Source organism: Oryctolagus cuniculus, chromosome 2, assembly GCF_051225735.1.
Source record: "Oryctolagus cuniculus isolate XC-2025 breed Fujian yellow rabbit chromosome 2, ASM5122573v1, whole genome shotgun sequence".
Classification (NCBI taxonomy): Eukaryota; Metazoa; Chordata; class Mammalia; order Lagomorpha; family Leporidae; genus Oryctolagus; species Oryctolagus cuniculus.
The window spans coordinates 179,657,219-179,680,243 of NC_142868.1; the positions used below are offsets into that span (position 1 = coordinate 179,657,219).

The 23,025-nt window shown below is 42.3% G+C and overlaps 1 protein-coding gene across 5 annotated transcripts in view; it reads right to left on the reverse strand.

Moving 5' to 3' along the window:
* BABAM2 (BRISC and BRCA1 A complex member 2) overlaps positions 1–23,025 on the reverse strand; it is a 488,359-nt gene that overhangs the window by 98,491 nt on the left and 366,843 nt on the right. The window contains exon 8 of one of the 5 annotated variants that reach the window (XM_089326620.1): positions 18,350–22,006. The exons of the other annotated variants lie outside the window; for them this stretch is intronic. Within the exon in view, the coding sequence (XP_089182746.1) occupies positions 21,907–22,006 (100 nt within the window). The 3' untranslated portion in view covers positions 18,350–21,906. Of the gene's footprint in view, positions 1–18,349; positions 22,007–23,025 lie in introns of those variants that run through there. 5 annotated transcript variants of the gene reach the window in all.

Genomic DNA, 23,025 nt, shown 5'->3' on the forward strand with positions numbered 1-23,025 from the left:
TGCTGGTGTTGCAAGTGCTGGCTTTACTGGATGCGCCACAACACTGGCCCCTGACCACACTGTTAAGGTCTAGTATGGAAGACAAAGCATTTATGGAAACAACGAGAATCAAAGTGATTTCTCCTAATTGTATACATGGACAAAATGAAGTATGTTACTACTCACAGGTAATCAGGCAAGGGAGCAGTCAAATCCAAACAAGGGGTGGGAATAGGGGGGACACAGGTGCTACTTAAGGAGGCAGGCTGTGGACCACGGGCCAGGAACTCAGGGTGGACAGCAGACCCTGGGCCCAGGACCCGCTAAGTAGTGTTCTGTCCAGGACATCTACTGGCCGAGGACCTCGGCTTGGACAGGAAGCAAGAAGAATGATGGCAGACCCTAGTGCAGCGCATATGGTGACATGGAAAGAAAGTATGAGGGCAAAAAAGAGTTTGGTTTGGTCACAGAGTGAGAGATGACTGCAAGTAAGGAAACATCTGGGTTTTGAGATTGAATCTCAGTCTCTTTGGTTAGAATTTCTCCTTTATGTAGAAAACTTCTGAATTTACACCTCTAGTTCAGAACTCTTCCTGCACTCAGGATACCTACAGCCAACTGCGTATTCAGCATCTCCATTTGAATGTTGAAAATGCACCTCAAACTTGACCTTTTCACAAGAAAATTGCCTGCAAAAGCTACTGCTTCAGCACTCATCTCATCCAATTCTTTCTCTTGGTCTCAGACCAAAACCCCAGTCATCCTTGCCTCCTCTCTGTCACTCCTCACGTTTTAGTCAGCCAGGTCCAAGCTACCATTGCTTCTCACCTGGACCACTGCCTCCACACACGAGCCAGGGCTGCTCCCACCTCCAGCACAGGCCCAAGTCTCCTGCTGTTCCCTCTGCCTGCCGCTCTCTTCCCAGCCATCTGTGGGGCTGACAAACAACCTCTTTCAAACAACCCACCTCCACCTCTTCTTTCGCCGTATTTCCGTGGCACGCACCTCTGTAAGTCAGTCTCCCTAACATCTGCTAATTGTCTCCTTCATCGCTTTCACTAGAATGGCAGCTGCTTCTCCGTGGTGACCACTGCTCATTTTGTTCACTTTTTTTTTTTTTTTTTTGACAGGCAGAGTGGACAGTGAGAGAGAGAGACAGAGAGAAAGGTCTTCCTTTGCCGTTGGTTCACCCTCCAATGGCCGCCACGGCCGTCGCACTGCGGCCGGCGCACCGCGCTGATCCAATGGCAGGAACCAGGAGCCAGGTGCTTTTCCTGGTCTCCCATGGGGTGCAGGGCCCAAGCACCTGGGCCATCCTCCACTGCACTCCCTGGCCACAGCAGAGAGCTGGCCTGGAAGAGGGGCAACCGGGACAGAATCCGGCGCCCCGACCGGGACTAGAACCCGGTGTGCCGGCGCCGCTAGGCTGAGGATTAGCCTAGTGAGCCGCGGCGCCGACCTACATTTTGTTCACTTCTATGACCCCAGAAATAAGAATATGCCAAGCTCATATTTAGGTACCCAATAAATATTTGTAGTATTAACGGTGAATAAACTTCAAGAAAGATATGGGAGTCAGATTTCCAAAATGGACATTATAAGTCAACAAATCTTTTCCTTTGTAGGTAGTAAACACTGCTGGTTTTACAGCCATATGCCTCTGTGGCTGCAGCGTAATAGCAGCTGTAGACAATACGTACAGGAATGAGTGAGCAGGGCTATGTTCCAGCACCATTTTATTTATGGAAACTCAAATTTACATTTCATATCATACAATTTTTACAAGACACAAAACATTATTTTTTAAATGTTTTCTAACCATTTAAGAAAATGTAAAGATGATTCTTGGCTCATGGGCTGGGTTTGGTCAGAGGGCATTAGCTGGCTGACCCTCCATCTAGGATTATAAGACTACTGGACAGTGCAACAGATGCTGCAAGCGGTGGGAAAATATCCAGGAAGAAATATGAAGACACTTCAAAAAGTTCATGGAAAGATGGAATTAAAAGTTGATTTTTGTGAAAAAATTGTTGAGGTTCATCTATAGTTTCTTCATAATGTACATTTTCCATGACCTTTCCAGTGACCCCCCTCGAATAGGCCAACACAAAGGAAAAAAAAGAGAGAGAGACCTAGACTGGGTTATTAGCAAAAATGAAGAGCAGAGCCTTTGGTCAGACCTCTTAGAAAGCCTATCCCGACAGCAGGTAAACCCGAGGCAGCAGCCTGTGCCAGGCGGCGATGAGGTGAATGCGAGGCAGCTCGTGGGCCGTGCGAGTTCTCACGGTGATCCTGCAGCATAACTGTGCAAGAGCAGCTATTTATACGACTGCCTGAGGCATGTTCGGGTGCTTTTTACTTCTATGTTAGGTGAAAACGCTGCCTACAAAAGCCTTCCTCCCACCCGAAATACTAGCTGTTAGTTAGTGACTGAGCCTCGGAAATATTAAAATGAATCATATATGCTCTTTTCACTGTGCAGAAAGATAATTTTAAAAGTCAGAAAATGCTACTTTGGGTAGTCACAAACCACACAACAGAAAAGCAGTCCAGCCTAAAAATTGTAAATAAATAAACTCCTGCTCCTGCGTGGAAACCTGTTTCCTCATTTGGATCCTGGCGCTTCTTTAGGACTGGCCTCTGAGGTGCACTGGTGTTAAAAGCGTGTTCAGTCGCGTCATCTAAGGCTGGAAGACAGCTTTGGCCCTGCATTCCTCTTCCCGGGCCCCCTTGGTAACCTATGCCTTCAGCCTGGCCTTTCTTAAGAGCTGTCTTCTCACCTACAGGCAGCCTGTGCTCGCTCGCTCGCTCGCTCGCTCTCCACCAAGCTCAATCAGGGTTGACCTGAAAGGCGCCGACAACAGCGGGGCTCAGCCTTTGCCCATGCGCAGGGGGAGGACTCCTGTGTCTCTTTCTTCTTCCTGCTTGGAAAAGCAGGTATTTTTGTCTTTGATCCCTAAGCTCTGTTTTCTTTCTCTTGTTACTAAACAGTTCCCTCCCTACTCCCCTCCTTTTCTGCAACATCATCATTTTTCCACATTGCACCGTTTGGCACAGGAGAAGGAGGGAACCACATCAAATAAAGGAATGCAACCACAAAAGCTGCCTTGAGAAGCAAGGCCCCAGAAATTTTTTTTCTTTTTTGTCAATTTACCGTTTTTGGACTTGTTCTCCCATAATCAAATCCTCCCTATCGTGTTAACAATGTGGTGGTGCGTCAAAACTTTGGAATTCTGCTTCAATCAGCAACCCAGAGCTTAATAGGAAAATGAAGCAATGAAATGTCGGTCTCACTGTTAACCTTAGGCGAGGCCTGTACTTAGGATGGCAATGTTTGCTTCTTGCCGGTCCATGGGCCAAACCTTCAAAGTCCTGTGCGAGCTCCGGGCTGTCAGCAGAGGCCTAACACTGTGATTTGAGCATCATTCAGGCATGCCTCTGAAGCAAGAGGGACAATCTCTCCAAGTACCGCAAGACGAAGCACAAAGCAGCCTGAAGTCTATGAAGCCAGAGAGGACTGCAGGCTGAATTCATTTGCAAAAATTGTAGACACACTCGTCTTCCTGGCAGCACTTCTCAGGTCTGGCCCTGTGATACTCATGATGTCTGCGGTGATCACAAAAGGGCTTGTGTCAAATGAACGTGGTTGGGTTTTTTTTTTTTTTTTTTAATTAAAAACATGTGCCAACATGTAAACCGCTGAGGGACAACAATAAGGTGCTCCAATTCCAAACCCAAATGTTTACAAGTCACTTTTCTGCGTGCTCAGGATCTCTGCATTATAGTTAATGTTTAAAAACAGCTGGTAACATTCATCACCAGGGAAAACAGCAGGCAGAGGTGGAGCCCCTTTGATTTAGTGATTTTTATCTTTTGTGACTAACTTGGTAAACGCAACCGTTCACTGCATGAAGCTAAGTATTTGTGTTGTTTTCGTCTGGTTTACATGCATCTCACTTGATGCTGAAACGGGCCTGTTCTTGAACATGGCCGGTCGAGTCTACCAGCAGTGAACAGAGGAGGCGGGGCAGGGACTCTCCCCCTGCACCTGCCCTTGCACACCCAGATGACCCGAGTGCCCTCCAGAGATCCTGGGCAGAGGGAATGGTCGGGAGGAGAAATTTTTCTTCTTCCGCCCTTGTTCTAGGGTAGCCTCTCAGAACCTCACCGTGGAGAAACGAGTTGTTTTGGAAAAATGAAATAAAACCATATGAGCGTACAGGTTCTCACATGGACCCACAGGACAGAGTTTACAACTGCCCCCGGCCAGCATGAGGAACACTGTGCGACAGAGAAGGAGGAACCTTCTACCCAGAGAAGTTAAGATCTTCCCAGGTAACCGGCACAATCACTGGGCTTCACATTCTGGCAACATCCACCCTGGCCCTGGCTCTACCTTCAAGAGACAAGTCACACATGACACATGGCGTTCTAGTTGCCCATCCATCTTCCTGGCCCTTCTTCACGCTCTTCCCCTGCCCCGACCTAGCCCCCCCACTATAGCTATCCAACAGGGCAGAGTTTGGTAGAGCCAAGGCAGTGGAAAATGACAGAAAGAAGCGCAAAGACAGGGTAGGGGGACTGCGAGCAAGAGCTTGTTTGGAAAGACCCTCTCTCAATTACCTCCTGTGACTGTAGCTGGGGTGCCGAGCCCAGGCACCTGGCCCTGGTGCCAGCTACCACCCCAGGGAACTGTCCACAAGGTGAATTCACAGTGTTTTTGTGCTGGCCAAGCAGGGCAAGATCCTGGATGGGGGACCCATTCCCCTCCACAGACCCACCACCCCTCCAAGCAGAGGCCATTTCTACAGCCGACTGGGGAGAAAGAATCAAGGAAAAAGATGATGAGAAAGGACACCTGGGAATCCGGGGCAGTGAGGGACTGGGAGGCTCACAGTGTAGGCAGTATTTTAACAAAATGAAGATGTATTCAGTATATTCCTGTCATTTAAAAAAATTTTGGTCTTACTAAATAAATTGTTTACTTATGAACAGAGGAAGTGGGAGCTCAGTTCTGTTAATACCCATCTGTGCGAAACTGGGATTCTGATTCTGAATATTATAATTTATTTACCTGAAACTTTTATTTTTAAAAAATAGCCATTGGTTTAAATACTATTTTTATCCAATTCTCTAAAACAAATTGTTCAAAACAGCTGTGACAATCAATAAGGCCTACACAGTCCCAGACAAAGGCTGCTGGGCAGGCCTGGAGGGAGCAGCAAGCCGCCAAGGAAGAACAGGGCACAGGCGCTCGGGCCCAGCAGAGCTCAGCCCAGCGGGCGTGGCAACCCCAGCAGGTGGATGCAGTGACTTTCCTTAAACCAGCGGCCTAGGATGCAGCAGTAGGAGAAAAGGTTCAGCCAGGAAGAGAATGAGCTCTGGTAAATGCAGGCAATGCCAGTGCCAGCACTTGGCTAGATAGAATTGAGCCTGCCTAATAACTTTTGGAAACCATTTTCTTGTTGCTTGCAAATTTTCATTACTATTATTTTCTTAAGCTTTCAAAACCGAAACACTCAAGATTTATTAATAGGGCATTATCAATAACATAAAGGGAACTGCAAATGCAATTTATCTTTTTTTTAAACGTTTATTTAATGAATATAAATTTCCAAAGTACGGCTTATGGATTACAATGGCTTCCCCCCCATACTGTCCCTCCCACCCACAACCCTCCCCTCTCCCACTCCCTCTCCTTTTCCATTCACATCAAGATTCATTTTCGATTCTCTTAATATACAGAAGATCAGTTTAGTATACATTAAGTAAAGATTTCAACAGTTTGCTCCCACACAGAAACATAAAGTGAAAAATAATAGATGATTTTTTAAATGATGATGAAATCAGATCAGACCTATTGTCATGTTTAATCCCAGTGAGAGTCAAGTTGGGAATTGATAATTTCTTTTTTTTTTTTTTTTTTACAGATCAGTTTAGTATACATTAAGTAAAGATTTCAACAGTTTGCACTCCCATAGAAACACAAAGTGAAATATACTGTTTGAGTACTCGTTATAGCATTAAATCTCAATGTACAGCACATTAAGGACAGAGATCCTACAGGAGGAGTAAGTGCACAGTGACTCCTGTTGTTGACTTTACCAATTGACACTCCTGTTTATGGCATCAGTAATCTCCCTATGCTCCAGTCATGAGTTTCCAAGGCTATGGAAGCCTTTTGAGTTCTCCGACTCTTATCTTGTTTAGACAAGGTCATAGTCAAAGTGGAGGTTCTCTCCTCCCTTCAGAGAAAGGTACCTCCTTCTTTGAAGACCTGTTCTTTCCACTGGGATCTCACTCACAGAGATCTTTCATTTAGGTTTGGTTTTTTTTTTTTTTTTTTTTTTTTTTTTTTTTTTTTTTTTTTTGCCAGAGTGTCTTGGCTTTCCATGCCTGAAATACTCTCATGGGCTTTTCAGCGGGATCCGAATGCCTTTAGGGCTGATTCTGAGGCCAGAGTGCTGTTTAGGACATCTGCCATTCTATGAGTCTGCTGAGTATCTCGCTTCCCATGTTGGATCACTCTCCCCTTTATTTATTCTATCGGTTAGTATTAGCAGGTACTAGACTTGTTTATGTGCTCCCTTTGACTCTTAGTCCTTTCATGATGATCAATTGTGAACTGAGATTGATCACTTGGACTAGTGAGATGGCATTGGCACATGCCACCTTGATGGGATTGAATTGGAGTCCCCTGGTATGTTTCTAACTCTACCATTTGGGGCAAGTCAGCTTGAGCATGTCCCAAATTGTACATCTCTTCCCTCTCTTATTCCCACTCTTATGTTTAACAGGGATCACATTTCAGTTAAATTTTAACACTTAAGAATAACTGTGTATTAATTACAGAATTAAACCAGTCATATTAAGTAGGACAGACAAAAAAAAAAACTACTAAGAGGGATAATGTATTAAGTTGTTCATTAACAGTCAGGGCTATGCTGATCAAGTCACCGTTTCTCATAGTGTCCATTTCACTTCAACAGGTTTCCTTTTTGGTGTTCAGTCAGTTGTCACCGATCAGGGAGAACATATGGTATTTGTCCCTTTGGGAATGGCTTATTTCACTCAGCATGATGTGTTCCAGATTCCTCCATTTTGTTGCAAATGACTGGATTTCGTTGTTTCTTACTGAGGTATAGTATTCTAAAGAGTACATATCCCATAATTTCTTTATCCATTCTACCGTTGATGGGCATTTAGGTTGGTTCCAGGTCTTGGCTATTGTGAATTGTGCTGCAATGAACATTAGGGTGCAGACCGTTTTTTTGTTTGCCAATTTAAATTCCTTTGGGTAAATTCCAAGGAGTGGGATGGCTGGGTCGAATGGTAGGGTTATATTCAGGTTTCTGAGGAATCTCCAGACTGACTTCCATAGTGGCTTGACCAGTTTGCATTCTCACCAACAGTGGGTTAGTGTCCCTTTTTCCCCACATCCTCGCCAGCATCTGTTGTTGGTAGATTTCTGTATGTGAGCCATTCTAACCGGGGTGAGGTGAAACCTCATTGTGGTTTTGATTTGCATTTCCCTGATTGCTAGTGATCTTGAACATTTTTTCATGTGCCTGTTGGCCATTTGGATTTCCTCTTTTGAAAAATGTCTATTGAGGTCCTTGGCCCATCTCTTAAGTGGGTTGTTGGTTTTGTTTTTGTGGAATTTCTTGATCTCTTTGTAGATTCTGGTTATTAACCCTTTATCTGTTGCACAGTTTGCAAATATTTTTTCCCATTCTGTCGGTTGTCTCTTCACTCTCCTGTTTATTTTGCAGTATAGAAACTTCTCAATTTGATGCAATCCCAATAGTTGATTTTGGCTTTGACTGCCTGTGCCTCCCGGGTCTTTTCCAGAAACTCTTTGCCTGTGCCAATATCTTGAAGGGTTTCTCCAATGTTTTCTAATAACTTGATGGTGTCAGGTCGTAGATTTAGGTCTTTAATCCATGTTGAGTGGATTTTTGTGTAAGGTATAAGGTAGGGGTCTTGCTTCATGCTTCTGCACATGGAAATCCAGTTTTCCCAGCACCATTTATTGAATAGACTATCCTTGCTCCAGGAATTGGTTTTAGATCCTTGATCAAATATAAGTTGGCTGTAGATGTTTGGGTTGATTTCTGGTGTTTCAATTCTGTTCCATTGGTCTATCCATCTGGCAAACGCAATTTATCTTAAAAAGCTATGTGGCTGACCCACGATTACTACCCCTCACATTGTTACCTCAGTGGCCTCAATAGTCCACGGGGCAGAACATGCTAAATGGACCTTGGGGGAAGAACTCAGTTGAGAACAGGAGCCTTGGCACTTTCATGGATGCTTCTCAGGCACTGAGAGTCTTGGAGGAGACACACAGGGAGGGGCCATCACCTCTGGGTCAGCCAGCCACTCTCAAGGGGCTAAAACACTAAATCTATGTACCCTGCATTTCTCAGTAACTTGTGTTTCCTCTTCCCCTTTCACTGAGGCCAAGACTTGAGGCTCACCATCCCCAAGAGGAGGGAAAGGGCAGTGCCCTCCAGGACAGCGAGGGCCCAGCCAAGGAGCTGAATCTAGCACTGGATGACAACGTCCCCAGGTGGAAGGAAACACAGGGAGAAAGGGGAGAAATTCAGGCAACAGGGACAGCCTGGGTATCTCACACATGCTTCTCAGGCCTGCTTGGGGACTAGGGGTACAGGCGGTGAGAAGCTGGAAAGCTCTAGACTAACTTCAGGAAACCAAAATGGTGAGGCGTTTCCAGTCCGCTTCTCAGCTGGGAATTGAGGAGGCCGTTGTGCCAAGTAACCCTCAGGGTAAAGAGGAACTATTGGAGGACCCAGGGCATACATGCTACCTTGTGTACTTCCTTCTTCGCTGGTACTAGAAATTTACCCTGGCACATATCACCTTTGTAATACATGCATGGGGGTGGGGAAGAGACAGAGGCACCAAGGTGTAAAAATACTGTTCTGGACCTATGGACTATTGACCTGAGATCTACTACTATTTGGAAGAAAAGTAATAGCTAGCACATATGAACACTTTCCATAAAGTAGGCTTTCTATTGAGACCTTTCATTTACTGTCCTTATTTAATTCTTACAAAACCCCTGTAAGGTTGATATATCTTATACATAGCAACAGGGCTTGGCAGGTTAAGTCAGAGACCCAGAAGAACTCAGGCAGTAGTAAATGATGGACACTGGGTTGGACCAGGCCACCCAATTCCTGAATGTAACCATTCCACCAGTTGGGCTTTAACAATCACTTAGCTTATTTGGAGTCCAGTTTTCTCATCTGCACAATGAAGGTGGGGATAATTCTCAGATGCCTTCTAATTCTATCTTCGTACCCTGGTCTAATGCAGTGGTATGGACAGGTATATATTTGGACTCAGAAAGCTAGGTATATGGTTTATTATGCAAGCTTAAAAGGGGGGTGAGCATTTGTCTCAAGCTTAAGATGCCCACATCCCTTATCAGAATACCTGGGTTTGATTCCAGGTTCTGGATCTAGATTCCCTTCCTGTCAGGGCAGACCTTAGGAGGTAGCAGGTGATGGTTCAAGTGGTTGGGTCCTTGCCACCCACATAAGAGACCCAGACTGAGGTCCCAACTCCCAGCTTCAGCTGGGCCAGTCTTGGCCTTTGCAGGCATTTGGGGAGCAAATGGAGTGGAGCTCTGTCTATTTGTGTCTGTCTCTTTGCCTCTGAATTAAAAAAAAAAAAAAAGGAAAGAAAAAATCCCTTAGTATGGAAAGATCTAATCAACATGCAAACTTTCTTGGCACAAAATGAAGAAACAGTGACTAGGTGGCGAAAGCACACTGGAAGAAGCAAGTTTACTAAGTGCTGTGAAACCTGAGGCACTAAGTTCAGGAAACAGGATACAGAGCCACAAACTCAACCAACGTGATTTTTCTCATCCCTGTAGTCAGCAGGCACCATGGTTTCATTTTATAATGGGGACACGAGCATGAAGCCCTGAATGTATGCTCAGTTCCTTACCACTTGCCCAATCCTTCAATCACTGTTTTGGACCCTCTGTTACTACTGTGTATTCTTCTCAGCCTTCACTCCTGACTCCAAGACTATTGCTTTTTAACTAAACATGAAGCAGTTTTTCATTGACCAGGTCCTGTGCTTTTCCCCTGCCTGATGTTTTCTCAGATTAAGTGGAAAGCTCCTAGCACAAGCTGTGAACGGCATTTGTGGTAGGCAGAACAGTGGCTTCTCAAAGATATCCATGCCTAGGAGCTGTGACTATGGTACCCTATGTGGCAAAGGGCACTGTAGCCATTAAAGTACAGCTCTAGACATGAGGAAATCATCTGGTTTATCTGGATGGGCTCAATCTAGTCACACAAGACCTTAAAAGTGGAAGAGAAAGAAGCAGCCGAAAAGGCTCGAAGAAGGATGAAGCAGGCCATGAGGCAAGAAAGGTAGGATACCTCCAGAAGCTCACTGACCTCCACCAAAGACTTGTCTCAACCATCAAGAATACAGAGCCGGGGCCAGTGCTGTGGCTTTGCAGGTAAAGCCACTGCCTGCAGTGCTGGCATCCCATATGGGCGCTGGTTTGAGTCCCTCCCAGCTGCTCCACTTCCAATCTAGCTCTCTGCTATGGCCTGGGAAAGCAGTAGAAGATGGCTCAAGTCCTTGGGCCTCTGCCCGTGTGGGAGACCTGGAGGAAGCTCCTGGCTCCTGGCTTTGGATCCTTGCAATTCTGGACGTTGTGGCCACCTGGAGAGTGAACCAGTGAATGGAAGACCTCTCTCTCTCTCTCTGCCTCTCTGTAACTCTACCTTTCAAATAAATAAATATTAAAAAAATATATAATACAGAGCCTCTGGGGGGAACACAGCTCATTCTCATTAATATCTTGATTTTAGCCCAGTGAGAGCTATATACCAGGCTCTGACCTACAGAACTGTAAGATAGTAAGTCTGTGGTATTTTAAGATGCTACATTTGTGCTAATTAGTATAGCATAACTCTACACAGCATTCCAAACACAACTGTTTTTTGAAGGAGACATGATGAGATGAGGTTATCTTTTTTTTTTTTTAATACTATTTATCTATTTGAATGTCAGAGTTACAGGGAGAGAGGAAAAGACACAGAGAGAAAGATCTGCCATCTGCTGTATTACTCCCCAGATGGCCACAATGGCCAGGTCTAGACCAGACCAAAGCCAGGAGCCAGGAACCAGGAGTCTTTCAGGTCTCCCATGTGGTTTCAGGAGCCCAGGCACTTGGGTCATCTTCCACTGCTTTTCTCAGCCCATTAGCAGATAGCTGGATCAGAAGTGGAGCAGCCGGGACACAAACTGATGCCCACATGAGATGCTGGAGTCTTAGACAGCAGCTTAACCTGCTACACCACAATGCCAACCCCAAGATGAGGTAATTTTAATGCAATAAAATACATAATGATAGTAACGGTATATGTCCCATTGAATCAAGACATCCTTCTCAATATAAATGGATAAATAAATAAATAAATGAGAAAAGTTCTTCATAGCATCAAGCAAACTAATAAATCTAGAGTGACAGATGAAGCTCAAGAATCATCAATGGGCATTAAAACCAGTAGCTGAGAATCTGGGAAGGGTACTTAGCTGTCTGAACACATTGTCCTACACATTTCTACTGAGTAACATTAGAGTACAAAAACCTTGTCGACACCATCTGAACCGAGTGATCAAAGGCAGCATCACAAACTCCGGGACAAATTGACATCATGTGTCTTTTGATACAGCTTAGTGTCTGTGGCATCACTGGCAAAAATCTGTAATATGAATCTAATCACAGAGAAGCATCATCAGATGAACCCAAATTGAGGAACAAGATAACTGGTTTGTACTCTTCAAAAATGTCAAAGTCAAGCACGATAAAGACTGAAAAACTGTTGCAGACTGAAAAAGAAAGAAAGGAAGAAGAGGCAATATGTGAGGCTGGACTGGATCCCACATCTGCATGAAAAAATAGCAAAAGGGATATTATTGGATCAAATGATAGAATTAGAATATGGATTGTGATTTAGATAATAGTAGTGTGTCAATGGTACACTGCATGATTTGATAACTACACTGTGATTATGTAAGAGAATGTCCATGTTCTTAGGAAATACATTCGGCAGTATTTTAGGAGTGAAGTGCACCATGTCCCCAAGGTACTCTGACATGGCTCAGAAAAAAAAAAAAAAAGTATAACATAAGAATATAAATACACAGAGAAAATGGTAAAGCAAAAGGAGCAAAAAGCAGACAACTGGTGAGTCATTATAAGGTACAGGGAAGTGGTGTGTTTTTTTTTTTTTTTTTAGATTTATTTTATTTACTTGAAAGGCACAGTGACAGGGGAAAGAGAAAGAGAGATCTTCCATCTGCTGGTTCACTCTCTAAATGGTTATATTGATTAGGGGTGGGCCAGGCCAAAGCCAGGAGCCAGGAATCCCATCCAGGTCTCCCATGTAGATTGTAGGCGCCTAAGCACTTAGACAATCCTCTGCTGCTTTCCCAGGCACATCAGTGAGGGAGAGCAGCCGCAATACAAACCAGCAGGCCAATATGGGATGCTGGCATCAGAGGCAGTGGCTTAAGCCACTGTGCCACAATGCCAGCCCTATTCAGTCTGTTCTTGAAACTTGGAAGTTCAAAAATTCAACATCAAAAGTCACTCCCAAAACCCTGTAAATTATCCTTTCAACTCTTTTGCTTATATTGGATCCACTGTTATACAAATAGAGAATTTTAGGGAAAATATACTCAAGGAGCTTAATTTTCTCTAAATGTAAGATACAACATATAAGTGTACTTCAAAATGTTTGTGGAAAAATGGAATTGAAAAATAAGTTTATTTTGATGCAAACAAATCTTGAAAGCAACGCAGAAGTTTCTCACAATATGCATTTCTCCATGATCACTTTGAAGACCCTTCATATGCTTGGATTTCAAAATGTTTTTATAACCAACATACACTTATTTTTAAATACCATTTTCCATGAACACTTTGAAGTACACATACATGAAACTGGCTAGGTGATTTTCCAATCATTGTTGTTAATATGGTACAATACCTTGTATGTAGCAGATAGGCAATAAATATCTATAAACTGAACATTTAGTAATTCACTCTTAGTAGGAACACCAGCATCCCAAGTATGCAGATAGAACATGATTGAAATAAAGACTTTAAAAATTAGCTTAAGGTATGAATGAGCTGGAAAAATGAGACAATTAAGATCTCTTGATCTGAAACTGGATTGGAAACCTGGATTTGAAATTCAATTTTATTAGTTAATATACTGACCTTGGGGAAGTTGTTTTAAACTTCCCTAAGCTTCAGCTTGCACATCTATGAAATGATAATAAAAATAATGATCACAATGCTACCATGAAAACTGAATAACCATGTAAGGAATTTAGCAAGTGGCTCACACATTGTTTGTTTGTTTGTTTATTTGAAAGACAGAGTTACAGAGAGGTAGAGGCAGAGAGGTCCTCCATCCGCTGGCCTACTCCCCAGATGGCCACAATGGCCGGAGCTGAGCCAATCTGAAGCCAGGAGCAAGGAGCTTCTTCTGGGTCTCCCACGTGGGTGCAGGGGCTCAAGGACTTAGGCCATCTTCTACTACTTTCCCAGGCCATAGCAGAGAGCTGGATTGGAAGAGGAGCAGCCAGGACTAGAACCAGCGTCCATATGGGATGCTGGTGCCTCAGGCCAGGGCTTTAACCTGCTGCACCACAGCGCCGGCCCCCACACATAGTTTTTAATGTCATTTATTATCATTATCAGGGGTTTTTAACAGTTCTATACTTGTGTGTTTCTTTTATCAGAAAGAGAACTGAGATTCAAACAAAACTTCTAAAAAATTTATTTTGTGGGTGTATACTATCAAATGCTTGAAATTTTAATCAATTTAAAAAACTAACTTGCCCTGGAGAAAAGTAGTGTTAAAAGGGTCTCTACGTTTTCTCACTCACTAGCCTAACTGGTCACGTGACCTCCAGACCATCCCCATCCCCACCCCCTACGCCATCCCTGTTCCCATGAGACTCTAGAGCTTTTACAGAATTGTTTAAGCATGTTAGACTTTTTAGTTTTCTGCATTATCCTTCAAACAACAGCTCCCTATATCTCTCTGGCCAATCTGAACCATTTCCTTAACATTCTGAATCCCACTTATCTAGGCTCCTTCATGCTTACCTTCCAGTGGTAACTTCTACAGTTCTAAAACAAGTTCTTGTTGAACAAATAAATGACTGCTGACCTCCACATAACAGTTATTTGTATGGATCATTCCTCACACATAAAATGCCTTCTGGCTATTACTACCGCCCTGTCATAGGCATTGCCTTAGCCAAAACACTTTTGTTGGTATCAATGCATGAGGCCTTTCTTGACAACTATGAAATTTGATCATTCTACTCCTGATCCATTCATTCAACAAGTATTAATAGGCAGGGCAGAGAACAAGATAAATAAAGTTCTTGCTCTCATAAAATTTACATTCTAATAGACAATAAAAAATAAAATGATCATAAAATAAGAAAATACACCATCACAATGTCAAAAAGTACAACTACATATGTGGGAGGTGGTGGTAGGAGGCAACTTTAGGGCCATCGGGGAATGAGTCTTTGAGAAAATGAATTCAAACTGAGGCCCAAATGACAAAGGGGAACCAAACATATAGCCAGCTGGGAAGAAGACTCTCTCTGGTAGCAGGAACAGGAAGTACAAAAGCCCTGAGGTAAAAATGATTCCGTAATGTCTGAAGCCTGGAAAGAGGCCAATGTGGCCGAGGCAGAGGGCACAAGGGAGGAGGGTAGAGGGAAGGGAAGGTCACATGTGCAGGCTGGGGCCAGATGATGAAGGTGAGGGCAAGATGTCCATGAGAGGGTTTTATATTGTTTCCTCTTATTATGGATATTTCATGGACTATATAATAAGTGCTTAATAAATGCTTGACAGGTATACAAATTAGAAAAGAAGTTGGCAGGGAAATGCACCCAAAACCATCTAAGATATTCGATGATGGCTTCTGTCACTGACAACAGACAAGAGCTCCATCAACCTTAACTTCAGATCAGCAGGCCTGGCTTACTGCAGGAAAACAGTTGTCATGGCAACTCTAATTGGATAGCTTTCCATCCAACGAGGATGAACCAAATACTGCACTCGCAGGCTGGTTTGGTTCTCTGAAATACCTGCAAGGACTGCGATCTTCTACTAGTTGGAATATTCAGTACAGGGAGTGCCTAATTTACAAACAAAGTGGGTCTCCAAAGTTGCCTGGCTGAGGAGTTTAGGGAATGCATTTTTTTTTTTTTTTTTGGAATAATGCTGTAAAGGACATTAGACTCTTGGGCCAACCCAGAGAAGCTTTTTAAAAATTCATAACATGACAGAATTACTGTAAATTTACACTGAGAAAACAATAGAAATGAATTCTTTCAGAATGCAAGAGATAAAAAATAAGTTAAAGCTTTTAACTTTAATTTATTTTGTGGCTGTTATTTGAGGAAAAGAAATTTTAACAGAAAATTAAGAGGAGTGAAGATTCCATCAAGGAATTCTGGGTACCATCAAGGCCCTTAGAGATTAATGTCACCACTTTTAAGAAATTACTGTTGTTACTTTGGATTCAGGAATCTCTCATGTGTCTTAGCAACCACTGTGGTCACTTTGGCTCAGAAACAAGAAAGGAAAACCTGAGATGGGGCTGTCATGAGGTTCCTGTAGGAAATGGAAGGGATTAAAGAGAAAGTTGGCCTAACATACAATCAGGGGAATGATATAAAACAGAAAAATTGAAAAAGGAAAATGAGAAAGAAAGGGAAAGGGAAATCCCCCAAGAGTAGGCAAGAATTATTGTTATCCAAAAAGAGGGATGTAAGGAGAGAGGGAAAAGGGGTGAGGTGGGAGAAAAAGGGACAAAAGAAAGGAGTAGAAGGGTTAGGACCAAAGACTGACTCGTCTTGGTTGGGTAAAAGAGAAGAAAGCTCTCATTCATTTATTCAAGCATATGGAATGTCCTAAATTAAGTGCCATGTTCTTCTAAGACTGAATCTGTATTTCATATAACTGTGTTATCCCAAATGCCCATGTTGCTTTGAATGGAAGAAAGTTTAACAATTTTTTTTGTTAAATATGAGTGCTACAACAGACAAAACTTATTAAATACCTGTTACATAAGATGCATTTTCAATGCATTATCTCATTGAATCTCACAAAATGAAATTGTCATTAGTTCTATTTTACAGATGAGGAAACTGGTAAAAGTTAAGGAGTTGGCTTAAGGTCCCACATAGTTATTAAATGATGAAGGCCATAGTCACCTTAGAACAAAGTCTCATTCCAAAGTACATGCTCTTAACCCTTTCGCTCTCTATTTGCCTCAATATATACTACAACAATGCTAAGACAAGAAAGAACAGCAAAAGCCAGACTTCCAACAAGTATCTAATCAAATCCTCCTGCCATTTGACAATAACATGCGTTCATATCTCAAAGTGCTTTCTCTGGGATGTTTCACTTTTTAGACGACCACTGAACACTAGAATATGGGGCCTACAATGAGTACTTAGGGAAGGCAGCAACTACAGCATGGCTTTCTGCTATCACATCATACAAGCATATCTTGTATTTCACAAAATCCAACAACCATTCATGACAAAGAATTCCAGAAAACTAGGAATAGAGTGGAACTTCTTCAACTTGATAAAGGCTATTCACAAAAATCCTATAGAGGGCCAGCTTTGTGGCACAGTGACGCTGGTTCAAGTTCTGGTTATTCCATTTCCAGTCCAGCTCCCTGCTAGTGTTTGGGAAGCAGCAGATGATGGCTCACTTGAACCCCTGCTACCCATGTGGGAGACTCAGATGGAGTTCCTGGCTCCCAGCTGTGGCAGCAGATTGAAGATTCTCTCTCTCTCTCTCTCTCTCTCATTTTGACTTTATAAAATAAATAAAAAATATTAAGAATCCTATAGTGAACATTATATTTAATGGCAACAGACACTGTTTCCCAACTTAGGATGGGGAACAAAGCAAGAATGCCTACTCTCACCATTCTTATCCAATATAATACAGAAAGCTTCAGCCAATGTAACAAGACAAAGGAAAAAGAAGGCATATCAGTCAGAAAGCAAAAAATAAAACTGTTTTTATTGTGCATATGATACGACTATCTACTCAGAAAATATCAATGAATCTGTTAAAAAAAAAAAAAAGCCATAGTACTAACATGAGTTCAGCAAAGTTGTGGGATCTAAGATCAATGCACAAAAGTTAACTGTATCACCATAAACTAGTAATGAAGAAGCCAAAATTAAAAACACAGTACCATTTCTAATTGCTCTCTAAATAGCAAAGGAGGAAGGGAGGGAGGAAGGAGAAAGACAAAGACAGAGGCCAACACTGTGGCATTAGCATTAGCATCCCATAGCAGAGTGCCAGTTCAAGTCTTGGCTTTTCCATTTCTGATCCAGCTTCCTGCAACGTGCCTGGGAAGGTAGTGGATGATGACTCAAATACTTGGGCCTCTCCCACCTATGAAGAGAACCGGGCTGCAGTTCCTGGCTACTGGCTCTGGCCTGGCCCATCTCTAGTTGTTTGGGGTATCTGGGGAGTAACCAGCAAATGGAACATTCATTCATTTTCTCTCCCTCGCTCTCTCTCTCTTTCTCTCTCTATCTCTCTCTTTCTCTGCCTTTCAAATAAATAAATAAATCTCTTTTAAAAAGAAAAGGAAAAGACAGCCCTAAGCATAACATAAATATAAAAGTGTAGTATCATGATTATACTAGTAATTACATGAATCCATACATTTGGTAAAACTGCACAGAGCTACACACACGCAAAGGCACACACACTCACACAAATGAATGCAAGTTAAAAAGACAGAGAATACTGAATATGATCTGTAGTCTGTGTAGTCACCAATAGTGTTCCAACGCTAACTTCCTGATTTTGGCACTGTTCTCCATGTATCCCAGCATAAGATGTCACCACTGAGGAAGGCCAGGAGGACTCATGGGACTCTGCATTATTTTTGCTAATTTTATGAGTCTTTGTTTCAAAATAAAAAGTGTTTTCTGTTTTCTTAAAAGCAAATCAAAGTTCTCATAATGAATATTCTCTATTTGTAGAATACTGTTGGAAAGTACAGTGCACTAAGTAAACCTCCTCTACCTGCTACCCTATACAGATAAAGAGGCTTTATAGATGGGCAATCAGTGACAGAAAGAAGCATGGGTTCTGAAAGAATAAGAAACAAACAACAACAAGAACATTGTAAAAGTGCTCACATGAGGGGATGGGAGAGGGAGTGGGAGATGGGAGGGCTGTGAGGAGGGAGGTTGTGGGGGGAAAGCCACAACAATGCAAAAGTTGCACTTTGTAAATTCACATTTATTAAATGGAAAAAAAAGCGTTCACATGAGAAATACAAATAAAAAACAAATACACATTTTAATTTTGATGCCCCATCCATTCTTAATTTTTTAAATCTTATAATATATATCTTACTTAAGTTATCTCAAATATTTTTGAATAGTTACTTTAAATATATTTTGGGAAGAGATAAGATATAAATATATTTCAATAAAGCAAAATAAAATTTAAATAAACAGAAGTTAATTAGGTCTGATGTGTAAGGAAATCAGTTATATTCCTTATCAATATTATATATTCTCCCATTTTTCAACATATACAGCTTTTTTTCCTTGTCTCATTAAATGCATTTTTCATACACATATCAAGTCACTGAAAAGTCATTTTTTCTGAGGACTGCACATCCATTTAAAAAATGGCAGGTCAACATCTCTATTTCTTTCTTTTTTCTTTTAAATTTTATTTGACAGGTAGAGTTATAGACAGTGAGAGAGACAGAGAGAAAGATCTTCCTTCCATTGGTTCACTTCCCAAATGGCCGTAACGGCCAGAGCTGCACCGATCTGAAGCCAAGAGCCAGGTGCTTCTTCCTGGTCTCCCATGTGGGTGCAGGGAACAAGCACTTGGGCCATCCTCCACTGCCCTCCCGGGCAACAGCAGAGAGCTGGACTGCAAGAGGAGTAACCGGGACTAGAACCCGGTGCCCATATGGGATGCCGGCGCCGCAGGCGGAGGATTAACCAAGTGAGCCACGGCGCCAGCCCCACCATGTCTATTTCTCACACAAAAGACCTCCAAGGGTCAAGAAGGGCTCCCATGCGGCAACCACAGAGCTCTCAGCAGCCTCTCGCAGCATTCAGTTTCTCCTCAGGTTATTACCAGACAACTCCACACAAAGCCTAATGGCCGCCTAGTGCCTGCTTGGGGCCTCACTGGCTGCAGCTCAAACGAAAAGTCACAAGGAATTACAATTCTGAGTAAGTTTTTATGTGTTCAGGAACTCTGCTCTACTAATACTTCTAATTTTAACAGTGTTGCCAATTACACTGTTATCATGTGATACTGGGAAATCGTGTTCTATGATAGAAACCACTACTATCTAATCATTAAAAAGTAAACTATCATTATCTGCCTAGAAAGTGGATCAGCGAATAAGGAAGTGAATAACAAGTGGGGTAGGGATGTTTAGTTGGTTTCAAGGACAGAAGAAAAATTACGTTTAATGTGGATATTAAAGATAAACTGAAAAAACTATATTTTTTAAAACGCACACTCATATTACCTTATAAATATAGAAAGAAATTTCCAAAAGAATCAAGAAACTAAAAACATAATTATTTGGAATTTGGCCTGGTGAGTGAGAAGAGTGAAAGACTTGACTGTTTCTGTTTTATAACTTTTTAAAAAAGATTTATTTATTTGAAAGGCAGAGTTACAGAGACAGAAAGAGAGGGAGAGAGGAGAGTGTTTCCATCTGCTGGTTCACTCCCCAAATGGCTGCAATGGCAGGGGCTGAGCTAAGCCAAAGCCAGGAACCTGAACTCCATCTGGGTCACTCACATAGGTGGCAGGGGCCCAGGTACTTGGACCATCTTCTGCTATCCCAGGTGCATTAGCAGGGAGCTAGATCTGAGGCAAAGCAGCTGGGACTGCTCTAAGAGATGGGGCTCCAATAGCTGGTGCTGGGCCAGGCCAAAAGCAAGACCCAGGAACTCAATTCAAGTCTCCCACACGGGTGGCAGGGACACAAATACGTGAGTCATCATCTGCTGCATCCCAGAGTGCTCATGAGCAGGAAGCTGGATCAGAAATGGGAGAGCAGGCCTCCCAGGCACTCTGAGACAGCACTTAATCACTGTGCCAAATGCCTATTCCTGTTTTAAAATTTTTAAGTTTTGAATTATGATAATGTATTATGTAATACAATGTTAAGTTAAAAAATAAAAGTTCAGTTTTTCTAGAACAATAAGCGCTAGGAAAATAAGGGATAACACAATAAATCCAGCACCTAGAATAGTGCCTGACACATGGGAGGCACTCAAATAGTTTGTTGAATGAATGAATACAAAAGAAATTACATGGAGGGCAGGCGTTGTGGCATAACAGGCTAAGCTACCAACTATAAAGCCAGCATCCCATTTGGGCACCAGCTCAAGTCCCAGATGCCCTGCTTCCAACTCACCTCCCTGCTAATGCACCTGGGAAAGCAGTGGAAGATGGCCTAAGTGCTTGGACCCCTGCCACATATGTGGGAGACCCGGATGAAACTCCTGGCTCCTGGCTTTGACCTGGTGCAGCACTGACTGTTTCAGCCATTTGGGGAGTGAACCAATGAATGGAAGATCTCTCCCTCCCTCTCTAATGATGCCTTTCAAATAAATAAAAAAATCTTTAAAAAAAAAAAAAAAGGAAGTTATAAGACTGAAATTAAATTTATGTAATTTTAACATTTTTCTAAAATTCAGGTGAAATCATTTTCAAAACTCTTAAACCATTCCAATTTACATGAAATGCATGAACAGAGGAAGAAGTTAAATGCCACCATGAGGAAGCAAGTGAACACCTCCAGGATACGGGACATTTTATAGGACAACTGGCCCAGTTTTCTTCAACAAATCAATTTCGGGAGGGGGAGTAAGGGACTGTTCTAGATTAAGAGACTTATGGGAAGAAAACAATAAAATGCTATAGACTGCTTGCACCCTGATTTTAACAAACCAATTATAAAAAAAAAGCATTTGACACGAATGTGGCAATCTAAATGTGCACTTAGTTTAAATGGCATTAAAGAATTATTGGAAACTGTTTTGTGCGATAATCGTATTGTTATGTAAATGTTCTTTACTTTTTACAGACACACATGGAAATATTTAAAGTGAAACGGCATGTCTGTGATTGGTTTTAATATACTATAAGCCCTACTTAGGAAGAAAGGGAGAAAGGAAATAAGGAAGAAAGGATAAATGGGTAAGCATGACCAAATGTTTCTAAATATGGAGAGTGGCTCTCTGGGATCCATTACACGATGTCTTCTGGTTTTATGTATACTTGAAAATTTTCTTAATAAAAATTATTTTTAACTTTCAACTAACTCACATGAAGACAGCAGTTGAGTTTTTGGAGTTTCCTAAAGTTACCTGACTACTCTCTCTTTTGGTGGCCAATAGGAAATTAAATGAAATTCTGGGTCCCCTCTCTGAGAGTTTTGGCCACTCTGCTCGGAGAATACCAACTCATTTTAACATTGAGCCAAGAAAAGTATATGGTCAACTTGGCGCACCAAATCACACAGACTTCATTCTGAACCCAGATTTAGAATATCTGAATCGTCTTTATCACTGTCTTCCATTTGCAAAAGGAATTAAGAATTATCAAGGGAATGAAATCACTCTATATCACTGCTCCAAAATTTCTGTTGAGTGTGCTGTTTAAATGTTTAATTTAGGAAAAATATCATCATTTCCACGAGTCTGCTCTGAGGAAGCACATTTCCCCGGGCTTTTGGAGCTTCGTCTCCCAGGGAATGGCCAAAAGTATAGAACGACAAGGCTTCTTCACGGGACGTCTGTCTCATGGAACACCTGATCCACATCAGGAAGTGGTTGCTTGCCCTTGGTTCTCCCTTCTTCTTGAATACATAACTCTTTCTCTCTCCTAAGCGGAGAAACAAAAGATGGAAATACGAAAAAAAGTCACTGGAGCATATGTTTTTGGCATCTTTCTCTTTTCTCGAGTTGTGAAGGTGAAATACTATCTCCTGTGACCACCTCTGCCACCAGTCTCTCAAGACTTCTTACCCACCACAACTGCCGTCAGACCTCTCTAGAACCTCCCTCTCTAGCCTTTCAGGAAGCTACCAGCACTCTCTTCTCCTCTTCTAGTGCACTGTGTTCATGACCTAAACCTAGCACTTCCAATGGTTTGGTTTAACAATTTTATGTGCAGTTCTTCGTCCCTAGACTGTGCCAGAAAACACGGCTTTCTCATTGATCTTGGCATCTACAGGACCACAGTTCCACCCCAGGCATGTAACAGGTACGGCTACCTTGTAAATTAATAAAAAGGCAGGAAAGCAGTGAGGAGACCAAGGGGGAGGAGGTGTGCTCTCCCCTAGCTCCTCATGCACACTGTTCTTTTTCAAGCGATGAAGTCTGAGGGAAGCCACAGTGCCATCTACAAGCTCAGGGAGTCCACATTTACGAAAGGAAGTACAAAAAAAGAATGGAAAATTTCTCTTTAAGACACTGGAAATGGAGCCGCAGGTTAACACTTAGAACAGTTAAGGGATATGTAAGGTACCTAATTATACATGGACTTTTGCTTTCTTTTATATTTCCCTCTATGTTGACCTCTTTAAAATATAAATATCTAGCTTTAGAGTTTAAGGTTATATCAACTAAGTCATTTTATTTCCAAATAGAAAAACTATATTGGAATCTCCATCCTAGGAAAAACCCTGTCCATATTCAATCCCTAGGGTTAGATTATGTAGGCCAGCCAACAAAATTACTGCTACCTACAGGCAGGAAACCCTAACTACGGGCCAAACGTCTGAACAACAAATAGTCCTCAGTGCTGGCCTCGAGGAAGAGAGCAGCCTCGGTGGCTGGCAAGTGCCTGACACATGAGTGCTCAGTTAATGTGTGTGGAATGAATCAGTGAGTAATGCGACA